Here is a 23193-nt window from a genome sequence, read left to right on the forward strand (position 1 = left end):
TTACGCGGCTATCCATCACGAGAGACTCCATTTACATATACAGCTTGGAATTTACGTGGTTTCTGGCTGATACGAGGTGCTGCGCCGCGCTGGAAGAACCAAGTGATGGCAATGATATCGATATGCATGCAAGAAAGATCACCATGTTTCGTACGATATGATATCGGCATTTGCAGTGAACCCTGTAATTCAGCAATGATATTGTCATGATTGTGCATCTGATCAATACGTGGAATCAATGATGCTTCTCAGATTGAGGGGAGATACCTAATATTTACCACATGGAAATGGAAAGCACTACGATGTTTGATAACCTAGAACAATAAGTTAAACACAACATGAATGTGTTTATTGTTATACAAATCGTGATAGTAAATGTCCTATGCAATATTGTTGTATCACCGCTTTACGGCCTCAAAAGTATTGATTAATTACCTCCACTACGGATATCCTACCTAAAATGTCTTGAAACAGGATGAGTCCCAAGACCACGGACAGAATGGCATCCGCACTCACCTACTACATCAATTCTATTTTTGGGAATCGCGATTGTTGAACAGCACCGAGGCATAGATCCTGGATATCGTCGTCTCCATGTCTGCGTTAGTGAAATGTTCTCACTAGCAATTTGCTGTGCTTGTTGAATATCTAGTAGGTTAGTAGAGGTAGGTATATTTTTAGCGCCACGACGGGATAGACGGGGACAAGTGCTTCTGTACCCAAACCATCTCTTCAGGTAGGTACCTACCTATTTAAACTGAACCAGATCCGATGTTTAGGTCGTTATCCTTGGCATAAAAGTATCGAAGCCAGCATTTTGCCCAGACTACGGACCAGCCATTTTGCAACAGTGACCAGGACATCTCGCAGACCGTGCTCTCAGGTCGATATTCGAGTTTGCCAACTACTAAGTCCATACCTCAAACTCTATACCTGACTGAGTGAGTACACCTAGTACGTTAGTGAATTAGAGATTGACTCAGGATAGATAATCTATTCGTGGCCGGTGCTCCTCGCACCAAAATACAAGACAGGTACGGAGTACAGGACAAGGTAAGGCACCTTGCAAAAAACACTGGGGGCTTGCAGTCTCTCCTTTTACCTGTGCATCATCCCAGCAAACAAAGCCTCTACCTCAGGTGAGGTGTTATACCTGGGCTTAAAGACAAGGTTGGCGGTGGCCTAAGGCGTCTCTCGCTTCTCTGGACTCTCGTAATCTAGACTGGGGCCTCGTACCTCTATTTTGCTAGGTGCTGTTGGCTGACGGACGGGCCTGCTATACTTTATCAGTTTCGTTACAGCACTACCACTGCAGCCACCAGCGCAACGCAACGCAAAGCAACGCAACGCAACGACGCAACAATCCGGGATTTAATTTATTATTGTTAACCTCACAAACCGACCTCGCTCGCATACTCCCATCTACCTTACCCGTCGATTCCTCTCCTGGACAGCCCTGCTCAACATCCATCGGTGATGCTCCACGGTCCAAGCCGCCGCCAGTGGCCGACCGTCCCTTGCTCACGACTCGCGTTTCTCCTCCCCGTGCGAGTCGAGCTTGAGCCTGCCCACTTCCCCTGAGCATCTGCCCCAGGCTCCTCCATCGCCCACCATGAATGGGGACCTGAGCCTTTCTCAGGCCTTGGGCGGACTGCGCATCGCCAATCCTGACGATGCTGCTGAGGCTGTTAACTCATCTTCGACTTCTCCTCCTGGGCCTGACTCGACTGCTCAGAATACGTCCATCTCCGCTTCAACTTCAACATCAGCCCTCCCCTCTACGCCTCAACCGACAACCACATCCACCACGCCCTCATCCTATGATGCAATCCGCCTCGACCCTATAGATGCCGGTGTCGAAACCTCACTTACAGATCCCCGTCTTACCCCATCCGCTCAACCTTCCGACCCTACTTCCGATCCAAGCCCCTCCGTAAATCATCCGCAGCCATCTCAAATCGAGCCATCGAGGTCCTCCGTTTACGGCATTTCCAGTGTGCCAGAACCTGGCCCAAACCCCTCGTATCCCGTGAGAGAGTCCAGCCGACGAGACCCCCATCGCTTCAACAACCCAAGCCGACCAGTATCAGGTTTAATGTCTGGTGGCAGCCCATTGCCCCCTCGAAGGAGCTCAAGAGGTATGGGGGTTGGCTATGCATCTGGTCCTGGCGGACCACAGCAGAACCAGCCTTACGCAGGTGACGCGCCGGTCCCAAACAGCAGAGAGGACTGGCAGGAGCGTGGAGCGGCTGTTGGGGTCCGCAGAGAGGTTGATGCAAATGGACGTACCGTTGTCCGCCAGGTCAAAAAGGGCGTCCGCGACTTTTCCTTCGGGCGAGTTCTTGGCGAGGGCTCCTATAGTACAGTCTACATGGCGACAGATCGCCAAACTCTCAAAGAATACGCCGTGAAGGTACTCGAAAAGAGGCATATCATCAAGGAGAAGAAGATCAAATATGTCAACATCGAAAAGAACACACTAAACCGACTTACTGAGCACCCCGGAATTGTCCGGCTATACTATACATTTCAGGACGAGACATCACTCTACTACGTCCTCGATTTGTGCAATGGCGGAGAGCTCTTGGGTGTTTTGAAGAAGACAGGCACCTTCGATATTGAATGCACCAGGTTCTATGGTGCGCAAATTCTCGACGCCATTGACTACATGCATTCTCGGGGTGTAATTCATCGAGATCTGAAACCCGAAAACGTTTTGTTGGATGACCAGATGCACGTCAAAATTACGGACTTTGGAACTGCTAAACTGCTCAGAGATCCACGCGAAGACCCATCAGCCGCATCAGCCAGCGGTGCGCCAGATCCTGGAAAGGACGATGACAGTCGTGCAGCATCATTTGTCGGTACCGCTGAATATGTGAGCCCTGAACTTCTCACACACAAGAACGCCTGTAAGGCTAGCGACTTGTGGGCTTTCGGCTGCATTGTGTACCAGCTTTTGGCTGGCCGACCTCCTTTCAAGGGAGGCAGTGAGTATCTCACATTTCAGAAGATTGTAAATCTTGAATACGAATTCCCCCCTGGCTTTCCACCAGCAGCCAGAGACCTCGTGGAGCGGTGTTTGGTCCTTGAACCAGCCAGACGTCTCACGGTCGAGCACATTAAAAACCACGAATTCTTCGATGGACATCCATTCGGAAAAGGACTCTGGAGGACCAAGGCACCCCGTCTCCGCCCATATATACCCCCCCCCCAGGAACCTCAAGTTATTCAGCTCAACGGCTTTTCCACCTCGTCTAACACCAGGCCTCCACAGCAATCCCAAGCCATTCCCTCCAACGGGAACAATCGACCATCGAGAATAATAACCGAACTCCCCCCCCCGACACAGCTTGACATTGAATGGTCGCCTGTTTTGACTAAGAATAACGAGCGCATTCTCAAGTTGGGCGATCTCATGGTGGTCTCGACGCCTTTACCTTCAAGTCCCCACGGAAAAGAACCAGGAGAAGGACATAAGAAGTTGTCTCGTTTCTTTATCGGCAGCACTACTAAGAAGCGTCAGCGCCTGGTAATGATCACATCTAGCGGCCGAATTGTCCTTGCTCCTGCTGGCGGAGAGGAGAAAAGAGCGAAGCAGGAGTTGTCTCTACTTGGCTCAGATTGCACCTGGAAGACCCAGGTGGACGCGAAGGGTCAAATGGTGTGGTGTGTCAATACAGTAAGTGAATCTTGATTGGGTTTGTGTCTTTAAGTCAGCGCACTGACGTCTCTCTGCAGGGCGGCCACCACTACACATTTGAAGAGGCCAAGTCCTCATCCACACCCCAAGAAGGTGGCTCCGCTGCCGCTGACTGGGTTGAATGTCTCGAGAGGGCAAGGGACATGGCACTGTCTCAGAACATGACCACCTCTTATGGTGGTGATAGTGGATTTGCCGACATGTCGTCTCAGGTTTCAAGTCCATCAAGTACTTTGGGGGGCCCAGGGAACTATTCAGATGGTTTCGGGCTCAGTGACCGACAGGGACGAAACCACCTGAGTAAGAATCAGGGGAACAGTGAAGATCCCGCGCCAAAACGCAACCGCTTCAGCAAGAGACAATCGAGGAACGGGCTAGGATCTGCATTCTAAGGGTCCTGAACGAAGAAATGGTGCGAACGAACTCGGATCTCGACGAGTTTCAGATTCTTACAGTCGAAGACATTTGTCATTTTTGCCTCTCATCGATCACATTCAGTACGTTCATGGCATCGAGAGCGCGGCGTCTTAATTGCGGAGTTTTATTCATCTGAGCGGACTGGCAGTGCATTATTTTGGGGTGCATTTTGTTTTCAGCGTTGTGGAGGAAGGATGGCCAGAGCCGCCAAATGGTAATTATTTGATGGGTTCCCAAACGCAAGGTTTCTCGAATTGAGGAAGCGCAATCCGGACCACCAGATAGGATTACGCCATTGTCGGAAAACTGTTTTCGAGCATCCTACATGTTCTCGTGTTGATTTTTGGGGAAAACAGCCGCAAAAGTACTGGAGGCTGAGGTCAAGACTGCACCGGTGCAGTATCTTCAAGTATGCTCGGGATAGGAGAAGTGGTGGTGTGTTTGGTGTGAGCACTGTATCAACTCCAGCCGGTTTTGACAGCCCTGAATGCCACCCTGTATTTCCTGAGATCCTATTCAGAAGGCAAGGCTAGTCAGGAATGTAGGGGCTATAGATAGGAACTATAGTAGGGCGACGAGGGTTGGGCACTCGTTGTTCCGAGGCTTTACTGATATATGAAGAACCAATCCATCAAGACAGGGATGGTATTCGGTTTTTGATCAAGCCCAGATCACCCTTTCTAGAGCTGTGGAACTGGATCATGTCCAGTGCCATTCAGAGACATCAGCATTTCTTAGATATAAATCATATTCAATTACCTAGGTACACACAAAAAGGATGAACGACTTATGGTATCGTTGAAGGTGAAACTGGTCACGTGACTGGATGAGTAATAAGGTTAGGTAAGGAACTACCTAAGCTAAGGTCCTGGTGGTTACCGTTTTCTCGCGACGCAGCAATGCGATGCGACGCGACACGATCAACCTGTAATCCCACCAGCCGACACCTACCGAACCCCAACACAAGACTTTGTTTTTCTCGGTAAAATGCAGCCTCAGTATCGTGCTTATGCGCAGCAGGTTCCGCAACGCTCGCCTCATGCGACAAATCAGCGACGTGGTGGAATTGGTACGTTTAAAACCCATCCCCCATCCTTTGCGCAACCCAACCACGTTTATCAATCATCTACTAACATGGACGCCTTCTCAGGGCCCATGATGTCCTCAGGGCCTCACCCTTCGGTTCCCCTCACCCAGGCACAGATTGCTCAGCAACAACAGGTTCAGGCTCACGCCAGTGAGCTAGCTAAGCGACGTAGTCGAAAGCCTACAGATAAAAACATTCCCGATGGAGTTGAGGACAGCATTGTTGATCCAGACGGTGTTCAGCGGTACAAAGAACTGCGAGATGTCGAACGTCGAATTGATGCTACTATCACACGAAAGCGTCTGGACATTGTCGACTATACCAGCCGTGGATCCAAGGTGTGTTCGACAACAATACGTTTAATGGGAGGAACCAACTAATTCATGGTTCAGAGATACAAAACATTGCGAGTTTGGATCAACAACACGGTCGAGGATCAAATCTGGCAGAGCAATGGACTGAACTCTGATTCGTTTGACTTTACCCCTAGCATGGAGGCGTCATACCGAGTCAAGATTGAAGGTCGTCTACTCGACGATCAAGACGAGGAGACCGAGCAGCCCAAGAAACAGGAGTCAACCACAGAAGAAGGAAAGGGGACAGACGACTCAGCACTGAAGTCCAAAGCACAAGAGAAACCCCGATTCTCGCACTTCTTCAAGTCTTTGACAGTCGATTTCGACCGATCTCGGTTCCGAACAGGCGCCGAACAGACAGTGGAATGGAAGAAGCCAGATGCTCCGGCCCGAAACCAACCAGCTGCCAACCTTCCAGCAGCCGCTGATTTCGATGAACTCACCTTCAAGAGAAATGGAGACGAAAACCAAAACATCACTATCAACTTGTTCCGTCAGGAGACACCCGAGAGATACCAACTGACCCCTGAGCTTGCCGAAGTGGTTGATATGAAAGATGCTACCCATCAAGAGGCTGTCATGGCTCTCTGGGAGTACATCAAGTTACTTGGACTACAGGAAGATGAGGAGAAGCGCAATTTCCGGTGCAATGAGCCTCTCAAGAAGGTTGGTTTTTGCATATACCTCTGCTGATATTGACTTGGCTCTGACGATTACCATAGGTTATAAGGCAGGGCGACATCGGACACATCCCTTTGCTCAACGAGTATGTCCAGCAACACCTGCGACCTCTGGAGCCAATTCGCTTGCCATACACCATCCGAGTTGACCAGGAGTTTCACAAGGATCCCCAGCCCACGATCTATGACGTCCAAGTTCCTGTGGACGATCCTCTACGTGATACTCTCTTGCCTATGCTCAACAACCCTCAGTACATTGCAATGCTCAAGGACGTGACGGGGCTTGACGACCAGCTCGCCAAGGTGGTTCAAGCGATCGCCGTGTCGAAGGCCAAGCATTCGTTCTTCCAGTCTCTTGGCAAGGATCCTACCAACTTTATCAAGAACTGGCTAAGTTCTCAGAAAAGAGACCTCGAGGTCATTATGGGAGAAGCGCCCAGAGGAGGTGGAGAGCATGCATCGGGTGACGAGTGGCGCCGTGGTGGAAAAGATAGCGTCTGGGCTACTCAAAATGCGCGAGAGAGTGTTAACGTCTTGCTCTCAAAGCAGCAACGATAAGCATCCACCTGAAAGCGGCAACACGCCAGGACGGCACTTGTTGACAAACAAATTGGAGTTATAGAGTTTGTGTCATGTTTAATTGGCCACATTCGGGGAGCAAGGGGGCGTTGGGAGCGTCTTTTTGTATAATAATATCATGAACCAAGATCGGCGAAACGACATGCATAGCCTGGTTGCAATCAATGCTTCCGCCAGGAGTATTCAACACAAGTACTGTAGGGACCAAAAAAAAAAGAAGACAAAACTGCAAATCATGCTATGCCATCGTGATGAATAGATAACTGTGCTCCTTGGCCTCATGAATCGCTGTCGGTTGCAAGAAAAGCATTGAAAACGCCGCACGAGTGCAAAATGGTATAGTGAGAACATGTTTGTCCAGAGTAAGTAGGCGATGCAGCATGAATACGATTACCGCTGAGGAGCAACGGGAACTGAGGGCATGCCGCGGATTTGCTTGATTAAAAATTCTCTCTCATCGATGAACTGCTCGTCATCTGTCCGATCCTCGAGGAAGTGAGAGAGGAAAGTGAGAAGCTTATCGCGATTCATGAGGAGAATCTTCTGGACGGCAATTGACTTGTGTGGGTTTGCAACAAAGACCTTGAATACGTGGAAGCCCTCGTACTGAACCATTTTCCTATCATCGCGTAGCAGGTTCATGCATATCTTGAGATGCTCCCCGCGATCAACATAGGCAGTCATGACGTTATAGTTGGAGCGATCAAGCAAGATCTCACCGAGAAGCTTTATGGACTGGCGCTTGGTCACATAGCTGTTGGATTGCACCAAGATGTTGTTGTACTTGTCGAAGAAGAGTTCAAAGTTTGCGTTCAAGTATCTTGGTACAAGGTCCTTGTGGCGTGTTAGGAGTTCCTACAGTATGTATCAGCAGAAGAAAGTAATTCAGGTACCGTAACCCAATCTCACTCGAAAAGTGGTGAAAGCATCTGCTGCCACCTCGAAGGAGCTCTTATCAACCCAATCGAAGAATCTCCAGAACACGCCCCTACCACTTTGGGGTCGATCACGGTCAATGGCATTCAGACCCTTGGAACTCGAGCCTGGCTCGTCTCCGTCGTCGTATAGAATGATTGCCGCAGCGGCCTCATTCTTGAGCAGCTCTCGTAGGACTGAACCTGCTGGCGTAGCGCTCTCTTTGTGATCATACCCTCGACATAGCTCAACTAGAACCTGGGGTCGATTGCAGACAACGTATGATAGTGCGAGAGGGTCGCTTTTGGGGGCGGCGGTGGCGGGGCGGAAACGGAAGACGTAGGAGAATATGACTTGTGTATCTTTACGTGACTCGAATGGAAGACGAAAGAGATTGACGGCGAGGAGGTGGAGGAGATCTTCGTCGATGAGACCAGTCACAAGCTGTAAGATCTGTTCTGGAGAGGTATCGGCCTCTTGCAAGATGTCTTAGCCATACAGTCAGGGGTTCGTGGGGAAAGGCGAAGCAACGTACCGGGAGTTCCCTGCAGGATAGTCTTCATCTGGCTCAAGACTCGGGCAAGCTCTTCGGCCTTTCAGAGTCAGTGTTAATGTTTGACCTTGAATCGAGGTGAGGTGATATGATTGCTACCTTGGAAGGGCCCTGTGGCCCCTCGAGCTTCAAGACATGCTCGCGGGCCTGCTTGGGGAGATCGGCTACTGTGCGTGTACGGGCTCTTCCAAACAGGAACGACATGGTTCGAGATTATAATGCGATTGTGGAAGAATGAATACAAAGGTATCACAGCGACACAAGAACCTATCACGGTTCAGAGTGTTGTTTGTGTAAAGTGAGTTAGTTGCTGGTAATGGTATGGTATGCACCTGACGGTCTTGCGACGTCAGGTTTGTTATCGATAGGTACCTAGTGTTTTGGTTTCAGAACCGAATAGCGGCGAGTAAGTTAGTAGCTAGCTCCCTTGAGAACCTAACACAGGGGCTATTCACCTCAATTACAATGGATCGAAGCGGAAGGATGAGATACAGACGCCGGCAACATGTATGCTAAAGTCATACCAGAGTGGGTTGATGTTGGAAAAACCAAGCAGGAATATAATAAACAAACACTCCATCAAGCTCGACCCTATTTGCTTTGCTTTGTGGCGGGCAGCAACCACGCACGCACCAACAAGCCCTGGTCGTTTTAGTGCTGGAGCGCTGTAAACTTGGCTTTTGAGTAACAGGAATCTCAGTCAATGATGAGACCCGACCTATGATTAGTGCCATTGCTGAAGAGAGAAATTGGTTGCAATGCATCAAATCTTACAGATGCTTTGTAAACTGGTCTAGAAACTACCAAGATTCATAGGCCATGGTACCATTTGAGGCCATAGGTACATCCATTATCTGCCGGTGTCGGCGGTCTTATGTCACCTCTTGATGGGATAGTAGGTAAGTGTTATGCTGGTCGACTAGAATTGCTTAAAGACAACCTTTAAAACTCAGGTAAGGTGGTTAGGGTGTTTGAGGTGCTTTATATGTGAATTAATCCTAGTTTGAACCATTAGCATTCATTGTTTACGCTTATAATAAGCAATTATGGACAGAGAGTGTTGTGATTATGATGGGTATCGAACCCTTCAACCCCTCCATGAAACTAAGAAGGTACCTTGACCTACCTACAGGTACCTTACCTAGACGCGGGGCACAAATTGGACCCCACCTCCGGTTCCGTTGCTCTTGCTTGACTCACCCACCAGCACGGGCGGGTGTGAGCTGCCTTTTTTCTTAAACTTGCCCCTCCATCAACGGGTTGTCGCAGATACCTTAGGTAGTGACACTTTCAAGGCATCGCCGGTGAGTCAAAACATTTCTTCTTGTCCATTCCCCGAGCTACCTACTTGAACACGACTACGCCACTTCTATGATCCCTCAGATCACCTCGTTCAAAACTTTGTCCACTAACCCCTCCTCCCACAGGTGAACCACCACAATCATGTCGATCGACTTCCCGAAAGAAGAGGAGACCATCATCCAAAGATGGCGGGAAATCGATGCCTTCCTGCGACAAGTTGAACTGTCCGAAGGACGCCCTCGATATACCTTCTATGATGGTCCTCCTTTTGCGACCGGTCTGCCTCACTACGGCCATCTTTTGGCTTCCACCATCAAGGATGTTATCCCTCGTTACTGGTCCATGAAGGGCTACCACGTCGAGCGACGTTTTGGCTGGGACACACACGGTCTGCCCATTGAGCATGAGATTGACAAGAAGCTGGGAATTTCTGGAAAGGCTGCCGTCATGGAACTCGGTATCGCCAAGTACAACGAAGAGTGTCGATCCATTGTCATGCGATATGCCGGCGAATGGCGACACACCATTGAGCGTTTGGGACGTTGGATTGATTTCGACAACGATTACAAGGTAAAGAAGCATACACTCTATCTACACCCAGCCAGATAGCTAATCGCGCTCTTTCAGACTATGGACCCCAAGTTCATGGAGTCTGAATGGTGGGTTTTCAAGCAACTGTTCGACAAGGACCAGGTCTACCAAGGACACCGAGTTATGCCCTACTCTACTGTTCTCACCACCGCCCTGAGCAATTTCGAGGCCAACCAGAACTACCAAGATGTCACTGATCCTGCAGTTGTCGTCACATTTCCTCTTGTCGACGATCCTGAAGTCAACCTACTTGCCTGGACCACCACCCCTTGGACGTTGCCATCGCATCTTGGTCTCGCAGCTCACCCTGACTTCGAGTATGTCAAGATTCTGGACGAGAAGACAGGAAAGACCTTTATCCTTCTCGAGAAGCTCCTTGGTACCTTATACAAGGATCCCAAGAAGGCTAAATTCAAGAAGCTCGGAACAGTTCTCGGCAAGGATATGCTGGGATGGAGATACACCCCTCCCTTCGAATACTTTTACGAGGACTTCAAGGACATTGCCTTCAAGGTGTTGAACGCAACCTATGTTACAGACGACAGTGGTGTGGGTATCGTCCACCAGGCACCGGCTTTCGGTGAGGACGATTACAATGTTGCCGCAGCTGCAGGTATCATTACCGAGAAGCGACCACCCCCTGACCCCGTCAACGACACCGGTCATTTCACTGACCGAATCTCCGATTTCAAGGGCCTGCATGTGAAGGAGGCTGATAAGCACATCATCAAGCACCTCAAGAACGCCGGCCGCATCGCCAATGAGTCTCAGCTCAAGCACTCGTACCCCATGTGCCCTCGCTCCGATACTCCCCTTATCTACAGGGCTGTTCCATCTTGGTTCATCCGCATTCCAAACATCGTTCCCGACATGCTCAAGAACATTGAGGGTTCCCACTGGGTTCCATCATTTGTCAAGGAGAAGCGATTCGCCAGCTGGATTGCCAACGCTCGTGATTGGAACGTGAGCCGAAACCGATACTGGGGTACCCCCATCCCTCTTTGGGTGAGTGATGATCTGGAGGAGAGAGTGTGCATCGGAAGTGTTCAAGAGCTTCGTGAACTAAGTGGATATGACGGTGATCTGTCTGATCTTCACCGCGACAAAGTTGATCATATCACTATCCCCAGCAAGATGGGCAAGGGTCAACTGAAGCGTATCGAGGAAGTCTTTGACTGCTGGTTCGAGTCTGGGAGCATGCCTTATGCCAGCCAACACTACCCCTTCGAGAACGTTGATAAGTTCAATCAGTCGTTTCCCGGGGACTTCATCGCTGAGGGTCTGGATCAAACCCGTGGATGGTTCTACACGCTGACAGTGCTGGGAACTCACCTGTTTGGCAAGTCGCCGTTCCAGAACTGTGTTGTCAACGGTATTGTGCTTGCGGAGGATGGAAAGAAGATGTCGAAACGTCTCAAAAACTATCCTGACCCTTCTATTGTCATGTCCAAATACGGTTCTGATGCTCTTCGACTCTACCTCATCAACTCACCTGTCGTGCGAGCCGAGCCCCTCCGCTTCAAGGAGTCTGGCGTCAAGGAGGTCGTCCAGAAGGTCCTTTTGCCGCTATGGAACAGCTACAAGTTCTTCGAGGGCCAAGTTGCTCTGCTTAAGAAGGCAGAAGGCGTGGACTTCGTCTGGGATCCTAAGTTGGAGTCAACCAATACCAATGTCATGGACCGCTGGGTTCTGGCAGTTTGCCAAAGCCTTCTTCAGTTCGTGAACAAGGAGATGGCCTCATACCGTTTGTACACTGTCGTACCCAGGCTCCTTGGTCTCATTGACAGCACAACAAACTGGTACATTCGATTCAACCGAAAGCGACTCAAGGGAGAGAATGGTCTCGACGATACCCTCCATGCCCTGAATACCCTTTTTGAGGTGCTGTTCACTTTGTGCCGTGGACTGGCACCTTTCACCCCTTTCCTTACTGACAACATCTACCTCAAGCTTCTACCTCATATTCCTAAGGAGCTCCAAAGCGAGGATCCCCGAAGTGTGCACTTCCTGCCATTCCCCGATGTCCGTGAAGAGCTGTTTGATGAGGAGGTGGAGCGACGTGTTGGTCGCATGCAGCGTGTCATTGAACTTGCTCGTGTATCGCGTGAACGCCGTACCATTGGTCTCAAGCAGCCTCTCAAGACACTGGTGGTCATTCACTCTGATCCTCAATATCTTGAGGATGTCAGGTCCCTTGAGAAGTATATCAGCGAGGAGTTGAATGTACGAGACCTCGTGCTCTCGAGCGACGAAGCCAAGTACAACGTTCAATACAGCGTCACTGCCGACTGGCCTGTTCTTGGAAAGAAGCTCAAGAAGGACATGGCCCGCGTAAAGAAGGGACTGCCTCTCCTTACCAGCGAGCAGGTCCAAGGATACGTCCGTGACAAGGAGATCTTTGTTGACGGGATTCGTCTGGAAGAGGGCGATCTTGTTGTACGCAGAGGTATTAAGGAGGATGAGTCTTCCAAGAACTTGGAGATCAACACTGATAGCGATGTGCTCGCCATTCTGGACACTGAGATTCACCCCGAGCTGGCAGCTGAGGGTCTAGGACGTGAGATCATCAACCGTGTACAGAGGCTTCGAAAGAAGGCGGGTCTCGTGCCAACGGACGACATCAAGATGGAGTACCGCGTCATTGCAGACCCTGAAGATATTGGCTTGTCTGGTGCTTTCAAGTCCCAGAATCCAGTGTTTGAGAAGATCCTGCGCCGACCACTAGAAGAGACTGGAGCAGAACCACAGACTGAGGGACTTATCGCTGAGGAGGAGCAAGAGGTCCAACAGGCAACATTTTTGTTGAGATTACTCAAGCTGTAAATCTTTGGGGAATAAAATTGAAGTTTATGTAGGAGATTAAGTATTAAACAAAAGGTTCGATCAAAGTGTATTGTTTGTGGCTATATGAGTGCATCATGTTTTCTTAGATGCAGCCTTCAGTGACAGTGTCAGACTTGTCGCCGTTAAAAGCGAATGAATAGGAGGACATACTAAATAACAATCTTTGAGCCTCATAAACTCTTTGGCACACTTATCCTTGTGGACAGCGTTATAGTCGGCAACGATACACTGGCCATATGCCGTAGCCTACCGGATTTTTAGTGATTTGGTGCATGTATGACAAGAGAATTCAGACCTCGACAGAGCATTGTGAGACTGCTTTAGCAAACTTCTGAATGGGACGGGCTCTTTGCTGGTTCATGGTGACTTTGTGAGAGATGGAGATAGATGATTGAAGACAATGACTGGCCAGTACCTACCTGTAGGTACTGAAAATACTACCAGGTTAGTACCTTAAGTATTGCTCATACAGTGTCGATGGATCGTCGAATAACACAGTACGGCTATCAAGCCCCATGAGGCGTGTTTGCACCAGCCACCCACTTTACACGTCCGAGCTAGGTAGTAGGCAGGTAGCTAACGTTAGCTGTTGGCCGTTGACATCGCGACCGCGCAAATTCGCGTGCGTTTTCTATCCGGTTGGAAATCAGGTTGCGCTTTGTCTGGATACGACCCCCTCGTCGAATTACGGTAGTGCAATTCTTGAGGCGCCGCTAGCATCGTCTTTGTCGATTCCTATTCTTGCATTCTTATAACCCGATTTTACTGAAGCGCAATACTCGAAGTCAACTGAAGTTTGACTGTTCGCAAATCTGTATTTGGGCAACTCACTTACTAAATAAATAAACAAACAAACAGACAGATAGACAGCAGAACAGCTGCTCGCGCTTCATTAGAAACACACCGACTTCTTGACTATGGGTCAATGACGGATGTGGGCAGCTCTCGCCAATAATTAATTATCTGTCCATGTCCTCCGACATCTCGCGCCAGGGCTCAAATGCGACTTCACCAGCAGCATCGATGTCGCCGGCTGCGCAGAGAGCGGCCTCACCGTCTGATGATGGCTGCTCGAGCAATGCCAGTCGGGCACCCTCTAGCCAAGACCCATACTACTCCAACGAAGGTCCGTATCATTATTGCGATGCTGTTTCGATCCGATCTGATACTGACCGATGCGCCTAGACATCGCTGCGCTGCACGCCGTAGTCGTCGCCGCTCAGGAATTGCTCGACTCAGCGCCCGAGCCGAAACCCCTCCCTGCTGCTGCGCTCTTTAAGGCGTACGACGTCGTGCTCCCGACTTATGGAATTGACCCCGATTCAGATCACCACTTGTCGACTTTCGTCTTCCGCGTTGGCGGTGAGCGAGGCGACGGCAACTTGCTCGACAAGTTCCAAGCTATCCTCAGTCGAATGGGCATCGTCCTAGAGTTTGGTGATAATACTACTGCGTCGCCGCGAACCTCAACGTCTACATCTCCCGCAGTATCTTCATCGAGTCGCCAGAGCCATGCCATCTCGCGCCAGCAACTAACTCCACAAAAAGGCCTACAAAACGGCCATGCCACGACTGGACCGACAGTCCCACAATCACCAGCTTCACCGTCACCGTCAGTTTCTCCGCCAGAACCGCAACCTCACCCCCAGGATGAATTGGAATTTTCCGAGACCGATGGTGACGACGAGGAGGAGGATGCATATGAGGAAATGCGAAAGGCAGTTGTCTCTTCAGCCATGAACCGCTGGCGCTCTCTGGTTGCGAGTCGTCGAGCACAGCCTGCACAGCGGATTCCTTCTTTTCCGAGCATTCCCGAAGAAGCTTCAGCAGATGTGAGGAACTTTGAAGCCCAACCTTTTGGAGATCGACCACCAGTGACCGGGCATCAAACAGCGACGTCTCCACACGTCAATGGACTCGAGCCGCACACTCAAGCTTCGCTCAAGGACCCAACAGATATACACACAAGGCCAGTTTCCGCTCAGTCATTTATGCATCGACCCCTATCTGTTCTAAGTAATGCTATACGGTCTACGGCTTCTCTAATACAAGGGAATACGCCACAAGAGGAGCACTTTGACGAGCCATCGCGTCACGATGATGATGATGAATTACCTCACAGCCCAGTTGAGGAGCCCCCACATCAACTCCAAGAGCCCGAAGAACCTGAAGCAGAATCCTCTCAACATACACAAATCCAAAATCCACCAGAAGTCCATTCTCCAACCACAGCGGCTCGGTCTAACACTGTAACTAAACACGAAGGCACAATCGTTCATCATCCTATAACCCAAGAGTGCACTAGAAACACAATACCTCAACACGAACAACCCGCTGAAGAAGGCCCTTTGACACCTGAGCAGCAGGTTGGCTCAGAAAGAGAACAGAGCAGGCTCATCAAACAGGCCGCCAGGGCTCGTGAGATCTACCTCGCAAGCAAGGTTTTCAACCATTGGGCTGACCGCACTGCACGCCGTCTTGAACGAGACGCCGTTGCAAGACGGCATATGATACGATTTCGCTATTTCCGATCATGGAGCCAAGCCCCTGAACTCCGTGAACCTGCCACCGATCATATGAGGGTAGCTGTGGTTATGAAGAAGTGGCAGCGGATTGTCGCCCAGGAGAAAAGTCTACAGGCCACTGCAATAGAAGCTGCTTGGGCTTACGAGCAGAGAAGAACCCAGCGAGTCCTCGATATGTGGTCTTGTCACCGACTCAAACACCTCGGCCGTCAGATGACAGCCTCGCGTAGTAGGACACGAGCCATGTCAAAGTGGCTGTCACGGGCTTCTCATGACAAGGCGCTCTCTGAAGCAATACAGACCCAGGCGACTTTGCGACTCCAAATGGATGCCATTCACAAATGGCAGGACCTGGTAGAAAATGAAAGCCAACTATATAACACTGCCAGGAGAATTGGAGATATCCAGCACTCCTTTACATATCTTCGAGAATGGTGGGACCAAGCTGAGGTCAGTCGAAGGGCGGTCGGGTACCGCCAGCGATTGATGATCGAGAAGGCAAGCCTTGCTTTCGATGAGTGGAACTTGAGGGCAAGATCCCAGGCATTCCAGTGGAGGCGCGAGTATCTTCAGGTGACGCGAGTGTTCGACCGATGGTTCCAATGCACCGAACAGGATGCGGACATGGGCCGAAGAGCAGAAGAGTATTATGAGGAGCAAGCAAAGTCCAATGTTGTCAAGACTTTCAGGCAATTTAAGCGTGATTCGTCACACATGTCACGTTTGGGAGATCGAGCTCAACTCTATCTCGGAGCTACTAAATTGTTACAAGTCTTTGATCGAGCGATCAAGAGCCGTAGGGACCAAGACAAGCAGCAGGTCAAGAGGTATCTGATGGCTAGGTATACGCAAGTCTCTTCTGCTCGAAAGAAACGCAATTTCTTTGCTGCTATCGATCGATGGAGGGTATTGGCGACGGAGGATCGGGCACGGAGCGGCTTGATACAAGAGTTGCGAACCCACAGAGATACCCAAAAGGCTATCCTAATTGCTGATGTATGGAAACGTCAAGCGGACGTTGACCAAAGGCGCATGCAAGATGCCAAACTGCAACATGCAGAGGGATGGTTAGAAGCTTGGAAAGTGTACACCGTCGACCTTGAGCAGCGGGATACAGACGCCTGGCAGCTTTGGGCAGCCGACAAACAACGGCAATCCCTCAAGTCCTGGTCAATCGCATCGTTACAACAAAGTGGACAGGGTCACACAGCAATCGAAGTTCAAAGGAAGCACGAACGCGAAAGGCGTAACCGCGTACTGCAATATTGGCGCAAACGGGGTGATAGAATTCGATCCATGGCTCCTGAAACTCGCGTACAGCCACAATCTGTGCCGGCTGCATGGCCACGCGGTAGTTGGCGAGCATTGTCTGGGAGGCGGTCACTGGCCAGCCGCAATGATAGGGGCTTTGATTACTCCAGTACACCGCTCGAGACACCGACTAGATGGACTGGGCAGCCATTCTCCATGTCGACTATGATGCCACCAGGATCCATGGCCCCACTCCGAGAGGCGGACGAGAATGATGAAGCGTTTTCGCTACCTGGCGATGAAGATGATGAGCTACCAGCCTCGCCATCTTTGAGGCCTGCATCGCGAGGACCTGGCCAGTTCTCAGGTCTGCCATCAACGACACCGATGGCACCGGTCCCATCGCATTTAGAGCGCGATACCCAGGCTCGTGACCCCGAGTTCGACCAGGACCTGGCAAGCACAGCAGGGCCTGGCCGGCCTGAACCCTCACGGCGGCCAGTAGCTGCGAGATCATTTGGGGTGAGGCCTCCAAATGGGCACACGATTGGACTTTTGCCTTCCTCGCCTGAGCCAAACTCCCCAGCCATCATCAGCAGATCCGTGGGCGCGCGACCATCTGCCACGCGATTTGGACTCCCGCGACAGACCACTACTACTAAGTTTACGCCAGCCACAAGATCTGTGCGTATTCAATCACCGAGAACACTATCGGCTACACCACAATCTCGGCCACCGGGATTGCCAAGAGGGGATCAGCTGCGTGGCCGTATGAGTACAAACTAATAACCCTGTCGATCAGGATGGCTATTAGTATATACATCAGGGAGGAACATGTGTGAAGCTGGCTTTGGCAGTTTGCAAGGGTTGGATTGGCTATGGATGATCTGGATGTGTTTCTCTGACGTTGGATGACTTGTTTGATAAAAGGATACCCCTTTCTGTTAGCGTTATTGTTATATGTGAATGCATGGTGACGATCCGTCGAAGGCGTTGGATAGGCAATAGTTTATGAAAGTTGCTGATCTTGAAACGAATTCGTTACTTAGCATGAACTTGCTCAAGTAGGTAGACGTGAATATCATGTTTATGCAGGTAGATTTGGGTGTCTTTTCGTTGTTAGCAGTATAGATGGTCAAGTGTGCCGTGTTGTGGACGTCGAGCCATGATGGGCTAAGCCATTACATGGATGTTAATATACGCGAAAGTTCTGATTATATGATATGGACGAGGAACGACATCAACACTATTCCAACGACCAAATTGTATTTAGCTTCTAACTTCTGTGTAATTGAGGGTGTCTAGGGTGGCATGGCATTTATCGTCATGGGTTTGTGCATGAGCCGGATGTGTGTGCGTGGGGGGCGGGGGGGTCACGTCACCTCTAATCACGCTGTAGTCTACTCCGTTTATTGCATTGATTGACTCTGGCGACTTAGCTCACCAAAGCTTCAGCTGTCAAATCTCAAGCTCGTCTCCTTTTGCGCCTCGATATAGGGTAGCAGCGCCATCACAATTCCTTAGAGATGCGCGCAAATTGTTCTCCTTAATAGCATGAAGGCCGTCTTGCCGGGCAACCCACGCTCGAGGCTCCAAGGGCTTGCCTCGGGTTACTGGGACTCTCGACACATTAATGTAAGTACCAAGCTCTACTCCTGAGCTCTGAACCCAGCTGATCAACTGATGCTGCATAGGTATACATCACAGGTAGCGCCTTTGCAATCTTGGAAGGATCCCACGGGATTCTTCAGACGGTTTACGATGAAGGCGAACAACCGCTAGAAGCTATCGCATTCGACGAAGCAACAGGCAAGATCGCTACTTGCACATTGACCCAAGTCCGTGTGTACAAGCCATTCGGGTCGCGCGAAGAGACTTTGAAGGTTCCAATTCCCGATTTCATGATAAATGCCTAGGAAACTCAGCTCACGACTCTACTAGTGGGCGCTCGAATCGACCTTGGAGATTCCCTATCCGAACCCCGACGACGTGCCGTGTACATTGTCCTGGGGCAGCTCCGCAGAGCTGTTGCTGGGCACGCAATACCTGTCCCTGTTCGACACCAAGACCGAACCGAGGTGTCTCTGGCAAAAGAAGCTGCCGAGCATCGCCAAATATGCCTTACTGTCGTACGATTCGAGATACATCGCCACGTCCAGCCATCATGACCACTTGATCAAGGTCTGGAGGAGACTCAACTTTGGCGCCGACGAAGTCCGATTCGATCTCACATACCTCCGACACCCGAATATCATAACCTCTGTGAGATGGCGCAGACCGTTCCATGTCGAGCAGGCCTCCGACAATGTTCTATACACTACATGTCTCGATAAATGCATACGAGTTTGGACACCTACCGACACACCCGACGGGAAGCATTGGCAGCTATGGGGACAAGTGGATCTTTGTGCGCCATCGCAAGAGAACCCAGAGGGCTTGGACATGCGCTTCGCTCTGGTTCTTGACGGGCGAGACTTCACAGCCTCTGTAGAACAAGCTGTCCAGGCGCGAATGTCTGACGACTCAACCACCGACGACCCCGTTGCCCTTGATCACCTAGTAGCAGTCGCGACTAAGAATCCAGAAATATGTATAGCTCTTGATGGGAAGGGCATCATGTCGGCATGGGCGCTCGAGAATGTTGGCAGCAGTACCGCGAATTCACCAACCTTATTCAAGGTGGCTCAAGTCAAGGATGTCCACTTTGAGCTTCTCAGCAACTTCCTTCCGGCCAAAGACACGCCTCACACAGAGATACAAACCTATTGCGACAAGGAGAGTGGCAAGGTTCACTTTATGTTGCATGCATTCGACGGAAGAATAGGCGTGTTTACTGGAAGCGTTGCTGATCTCTTTGACCCCATGACCAATGATCGACGCCTCGCCCTTCAAACAATTTGGTCTGGACATTCGACCTCAATTACCAAAATCGTCCGAAATTTCAGTGGGCGAGCGGTGGTCTCTCGAACCAGAGACGGTGAAAGTATCGTGTGGAAGCATATTTTGAGCCCACGGGACAACTCGGGCCTGACCTTGACACGAGGGAGCGTTATCCCCGAGAAGGGCCACATACATCGCATATGTGTGCTGAGAAAGGGGCGTTTTGTGGTTTTCCTCCGCCACGACACATTCTCGCTCTGGGATTGTAGGACAAATCGAGCTACTGCCCTCTCTCAATGTGACTACGAGGTGTTGGGGAAGCCACTGTGCCTCATCATTCTGCCTCGATCAGATGTCAAGAACTATACCGTTGCTCATATTGCGACGATAACGTCGGAAGGACACGGTATCGTGTGGGAGGTTCAACTGCCTCGCTACTTTGATGACCCAAAGACAACAGCCGGAGCCAATGTCGAGGAACTGTGTCGCTTTGAAATTAAGGACATACAGAGTCTGGCCTATGTGTTGCCAGTTGATCCTGCCGGTTCGCAGCCCATCGTCTCGGGCTTTCTCGATATATTCGCTCGCGATGTCGCTATTTCTTATACACACGCGGGCCGTGTGGACTTTTGGACTGCGCGAGTTGACCCTGAACAGCGAAGCGTTGGATGGCTATCGACGTGTACCACGGAGACGGGAGTTTCTGAGCCAGCACTGGTCAGTGGCAGTACGTTGAAGAAAGCTGCCCTCGTGAATTCGTCGAGATCGCAATTGACTATTTGGGACATTGGCGGTGCTCGTCTCGAATATGAGAATAACTTTCAAGAACACCAGGTGATTCAAGATCTTGACTGGACATCAACACCCGATGGCCAGTCTATTCTCGCCGTTGGTTTCCCTTACCGAATCATCCTCCTCTCTCAGATGCGATTTGATTATCTCAACAAGGGCCCAGCATGGGCACAAATTCGCGAGATCAGCATTCGAGAGCTCACTCCGCACCCGATTGGTGACTCAACCTGGCTGGGCGACGGCCACCTGGTTATTGGTGCTGGCAACCAGATGTTTGTGCAGGACAGGCACGTTGGAATCTCCGAGTCTATGAAGACGGATCTGCGTCTTCCTCTGCGAAAAGATGGCAAACTAGACTTATTTCAGGTTGTTCAAAGATTCAACGGCCCCTTACCAGTCTTCCATCCCCAGTTTCTCATGCAATGCATCCTCTCAGGGAAGGCGACCCTTGTTAGGCGCATTTTGGTGGCTTTGCATAAGACCCTGAAATACCACATTGACGGTGAAATGCTGGATGACTACCTGGGAATGGATTTGAGCGAATTCTATATGCCCGAGGTAAGTGACAATTCCATCATGCCGAGGACACAACACGCCGTGCTAATCCAATTGTTCAGCAGTGTCACACTTTAGCTGTTGACAAGTCTTCTGGGGCCTATCTGAATGGAAGCAACACGGATGAGACGGATGACGAGGATATATTCACGGAGCAGACCGCAGTCTCAATCAACGAGAAGCTCGTCAAGATCGATATCATCCAACTCTCAGGACACGAACAGATTCAGCTCGCTGATATTATTGAATGCGTTGCCCTTGTTGAGAGACATCGGCGATCGATGGACGAGAATGGTGCTCGATTCATGCTGCTGTTCCGTCAACATGCCCTCCGCAAAGGACGAACCAACGAGATGCACCTCTCATGGCGTGAAATCAACTGGGCTTTCCACTCTAACAGCCAAGATATTCTGGTTGACTTCGTATCGCGGCAAAACCATGGCAGTATGCTTTGGGAACATGCTCGTGAAAGTGGCCTGTTCATGTGGCTCACTGACCCTACTGCATTGGTAATCACTGCTCCGATCTGACGAACTTGTTACGGTAGCTAACACCTCCCAGAAAGCTCAGTTCGAGCTTATCGCCAGAAACGAGTACACAAAGAACGAGGTCAAAAACCCGGTTGACTGCAGCCTTTACTACCTCGCGCTCCGGAAGAAGACGGTCCTCCAAGGTCTGTGGAGAATGGCAAACTGGAACAAGGAGCAGGCAGCCACTCAACGCCTGCTGGCAAACAATTTTGAAGACCCTAAATGGAGATCGGCAGCACTCAAGAATGCCTATGCCTTGCTTAGTAGGCGGCGATTCGGTAAAACATCCTTGAGGTAGCGGCCTTCTCGTACAAAAGCTGATTGTGAACAGAGTATGCTGCGGCATTCTTCCTTCTTGCGGACCACCTCCACGACGCTGTTCAGGTTTGTCTCAATCAGCTGAAAGACATGCAATTAGCGATCACAATATCGCGCGTCTATGAAGGCGATGACGGCCCTGTCCTGCGCCGTCTTCTTCAAGACACAGTGCTCCCACTCGCAGCGCAGGAGGGTAACCGCTGGCTGGCTGCATGGGCCTTCTGGATGCTCGGCCGTAAAGATGTGGCCGTACGGGCACTTATTGTGCGTTGTGATCTGTCAAGTTCTGGATACGGGCTGAATCGCTGACATGTTGATAGACCCCGGTGTATACTCTCTTGGAAACACCTTATTCACCTGACATCAAGTCTCGACTGTTTTTGACTGACGACCCGGCGTTGGTTGTCCTTTACTCACATCTACGCCACCAGACTCTGCAAACTTTGAGAGGAGCATCTAAGATTACACCGAAAGTTGAGTGGGAGTTTGTGTTGCACAGCGCCAAGCTATATGACAGAATGGGATGCGATCTTTTGGGATTGGATATAGGTGAGTGCAAGACTACAATACAGGTACCAAGCACATGTTCACTGACTGTGAAATAGTACGCAATTGGGAGTTCCAACAGTCACCTGGAGCAACTGGCCTTGGTGGGGAGGTCAACCCTCTGAAGCTGCTTCGCCGGAGAAGCTCTTTGGTGGTTGCCGACTTGCCTTCGCCAACTCTTAAATTCGACTCTCATCGGGAGAACAAGAAGACGGTCAAACCGCCACCCACGACATTTGAAGAGCCAGATGCTGGCTCCCTGCTCGACAGTTTTGGCTTCTGATGGGGTTATTGAGTTGCAGTGTTGAAGAGGGGGCGATGTGTGTGTATTTGCTCAGTGCCTAGCGAGCTTCATGTAAGTACGCTGAAGCTTATGATGTGTGGCTTTTTCATGGCGAGGCAGTGGAGTCAAGGCTGGGAAGAGTTGATTCGCAGGGCTATACTGCAGACACGATAGCAGGTATGGATGGCTAGTTAATACTCCAGTGGCAATAAAAGTGTCCTTACTTGGAGGACACCTGTTTATTAAGTACCTGCTCAACTGTACCTAGGTAAGGTATCTTATTATGAGGTCGATGCGATAGTATCTTAAGTTAGGTGCGTAAATCAACCAACAAGTTGATAGCGGAAAGTCTCCCCGAAAATCGGAATGTGGGGGTTGGTTCGCTTGGTAATACAGTTAACTACTAAGGTAGGTAAGGGAGGTGGCTAGTACCTAACTCATCTCACTTAACGTCACAACCATCCCCCCAAACAAACGCGTCTCTGA

At 50.4% G+C, this 23193-nt stretch overlaps 7 protein-coding genes across 7 annotated transcripts; 5 read left to right on the forward strand and 2 right to left on the reverse strand.

The window, feature by feature from the left end:
- Positions 1-1612: 1612 nt before the first annotated feature.
- FMAN_10480 (uncharacterized protein) lies at positions 1613-4095 on the forward strand (the record flags this gene model as incomplete). Its single annotated transcript, XM_041824058.1, has 2 exons — positions 1613-3682; positions 3742-4095. The coding sequence occupies 2 exons, from the start codon at positions 1613-1615 to the stop codon at positions 4093-4095; spliced, it is 2424 nt and encodes an 807-aa protein (XP_041689576.1).
- Positions 4096-5107: 1012 nt separating this feature from the next.
- Positions 5108-6801, forward strand: FMAN_10479 (uncharacterized protein; the record flags this gene model as incomplete). The annotated part of the gene is made up of 4 exons (XM_041824059.1): positions 5108-5189; positions 5271-5545; positions 5600-6229; positions 6286-6801. 4 exons carry the CDS (start codon positions 5108-5110, stop codon positions 6799-6801), a joined length of 1503 nt encoding a protein of 500 aa, XP_041689577.1.
- Positions 6802-7212: 411 nt separating this feature from the next.
- Positions 7213-8494, reverse strand: FMAN_10478 (putative hymA gene; the record flags this gene model as incomplete). The annotated part of the gene is made up of 4 exons (XM_041824060.1): positions 7213-7677; positions 7732-8213; positions 8273-8330; positions 8390-8494. The coding sequence occupies 4 exons, from the start codon at positions 8492-8494 to the stop codon at positions 7213-7215; spliced, it is 1110 nt and encodes a 369-aa protein (XP_041689578.1).
- Positions 8495-9733: 1239 nt separating this feature from the next.
- On the forward strand, positions 9734-13006 carry FMAN_10477 (putative isoleucine--tRNA ligase; the record flags this gene model as incomplete). Its single annotated transcript, XM_041824061.1, has 2 exons — positions 9734-10162; positions 10220-13006. The coding sequence occupies 2 exons, from the start codon at positions 9734-9736 to the stop codon at positions 13004-13006; spliced, it is 3216 nt and encodes a 1071-aa protein (XP_041689579.1).
- A 93-nt stretch (positions 13007-13099) lies between these two features.
- FMAN_10476 (uncharacterized protein) lies at positions 13100-13388 on the reverse strand (the record flags this gene model as incomplete). Its single annotated transcript, XM_041824062.1, has 2 exons — positions 13100-13273; positions 13323-13388. 2 exons carry the CDS (start codon positions 13386-13388, stop codon positions 13100-13102), a joined length of 240 nt encoding a protein of 79 aa, XP_041689580.1.
- A 662-nt stretch (positions 13389-14050) lies between these two features.
- FMAN_10475 (uncharacterized protein) lies at positions 14051-17589 on the forward strand (the record flags this gene model as incomplete). Its single annotated transcript, XM_041824063.1, has 2 exons — positions 14051-14153; positions 14213-17589. The coding sequence occupies 2 exons, from the start codon at positions 14051-14053 to the stop codon at positions 17587-17589; spliced, it is 3480 nt and encodes a 1159-aa protein (XP_041689581.1).
- Positions 17590-18357: 768 nt separating this feature from the next.
- Positions 18358-22707, forward strand: FMAN_10474 (uncharacterized protein; the record flags this gene model as incomplete). The annotated part of the gene is made up of 8 exons (XM_041824064.1): positions 18358-18438; positions 18498-18686; positions 18745-21033; positions 21093-21539; positions 21592-21838; positions 21892-22142; positions 22199-22427; positions 22484-22707. The coding sequence occupies 8 exons, from the start codon at positions 18358-18360 to the stop codon at positions 22705-22707; spliced, it is 3957 nt and encodes a 1318-aa protein (XP_041689582.1).
- Positions 22708-23193: the final 486 nt, after the last annotated feature.

The sequence above is a fragment of the Fusarium mangiferae genome (genome assembly GCF_900044065.1).
Source record: "Fusarium mangiferae strain MRC7560 genome assembly, contig: FMAN_scaffold016, whole genome shotgun sequence".
In the NCBI taxonomy this organism is placed as follows: Eukaryota; Fungi; Ascomycota; class Sordariomycetes; order Hypocreales; family Nectriaceae; genus Fusarium; species Fusarium mangiferae.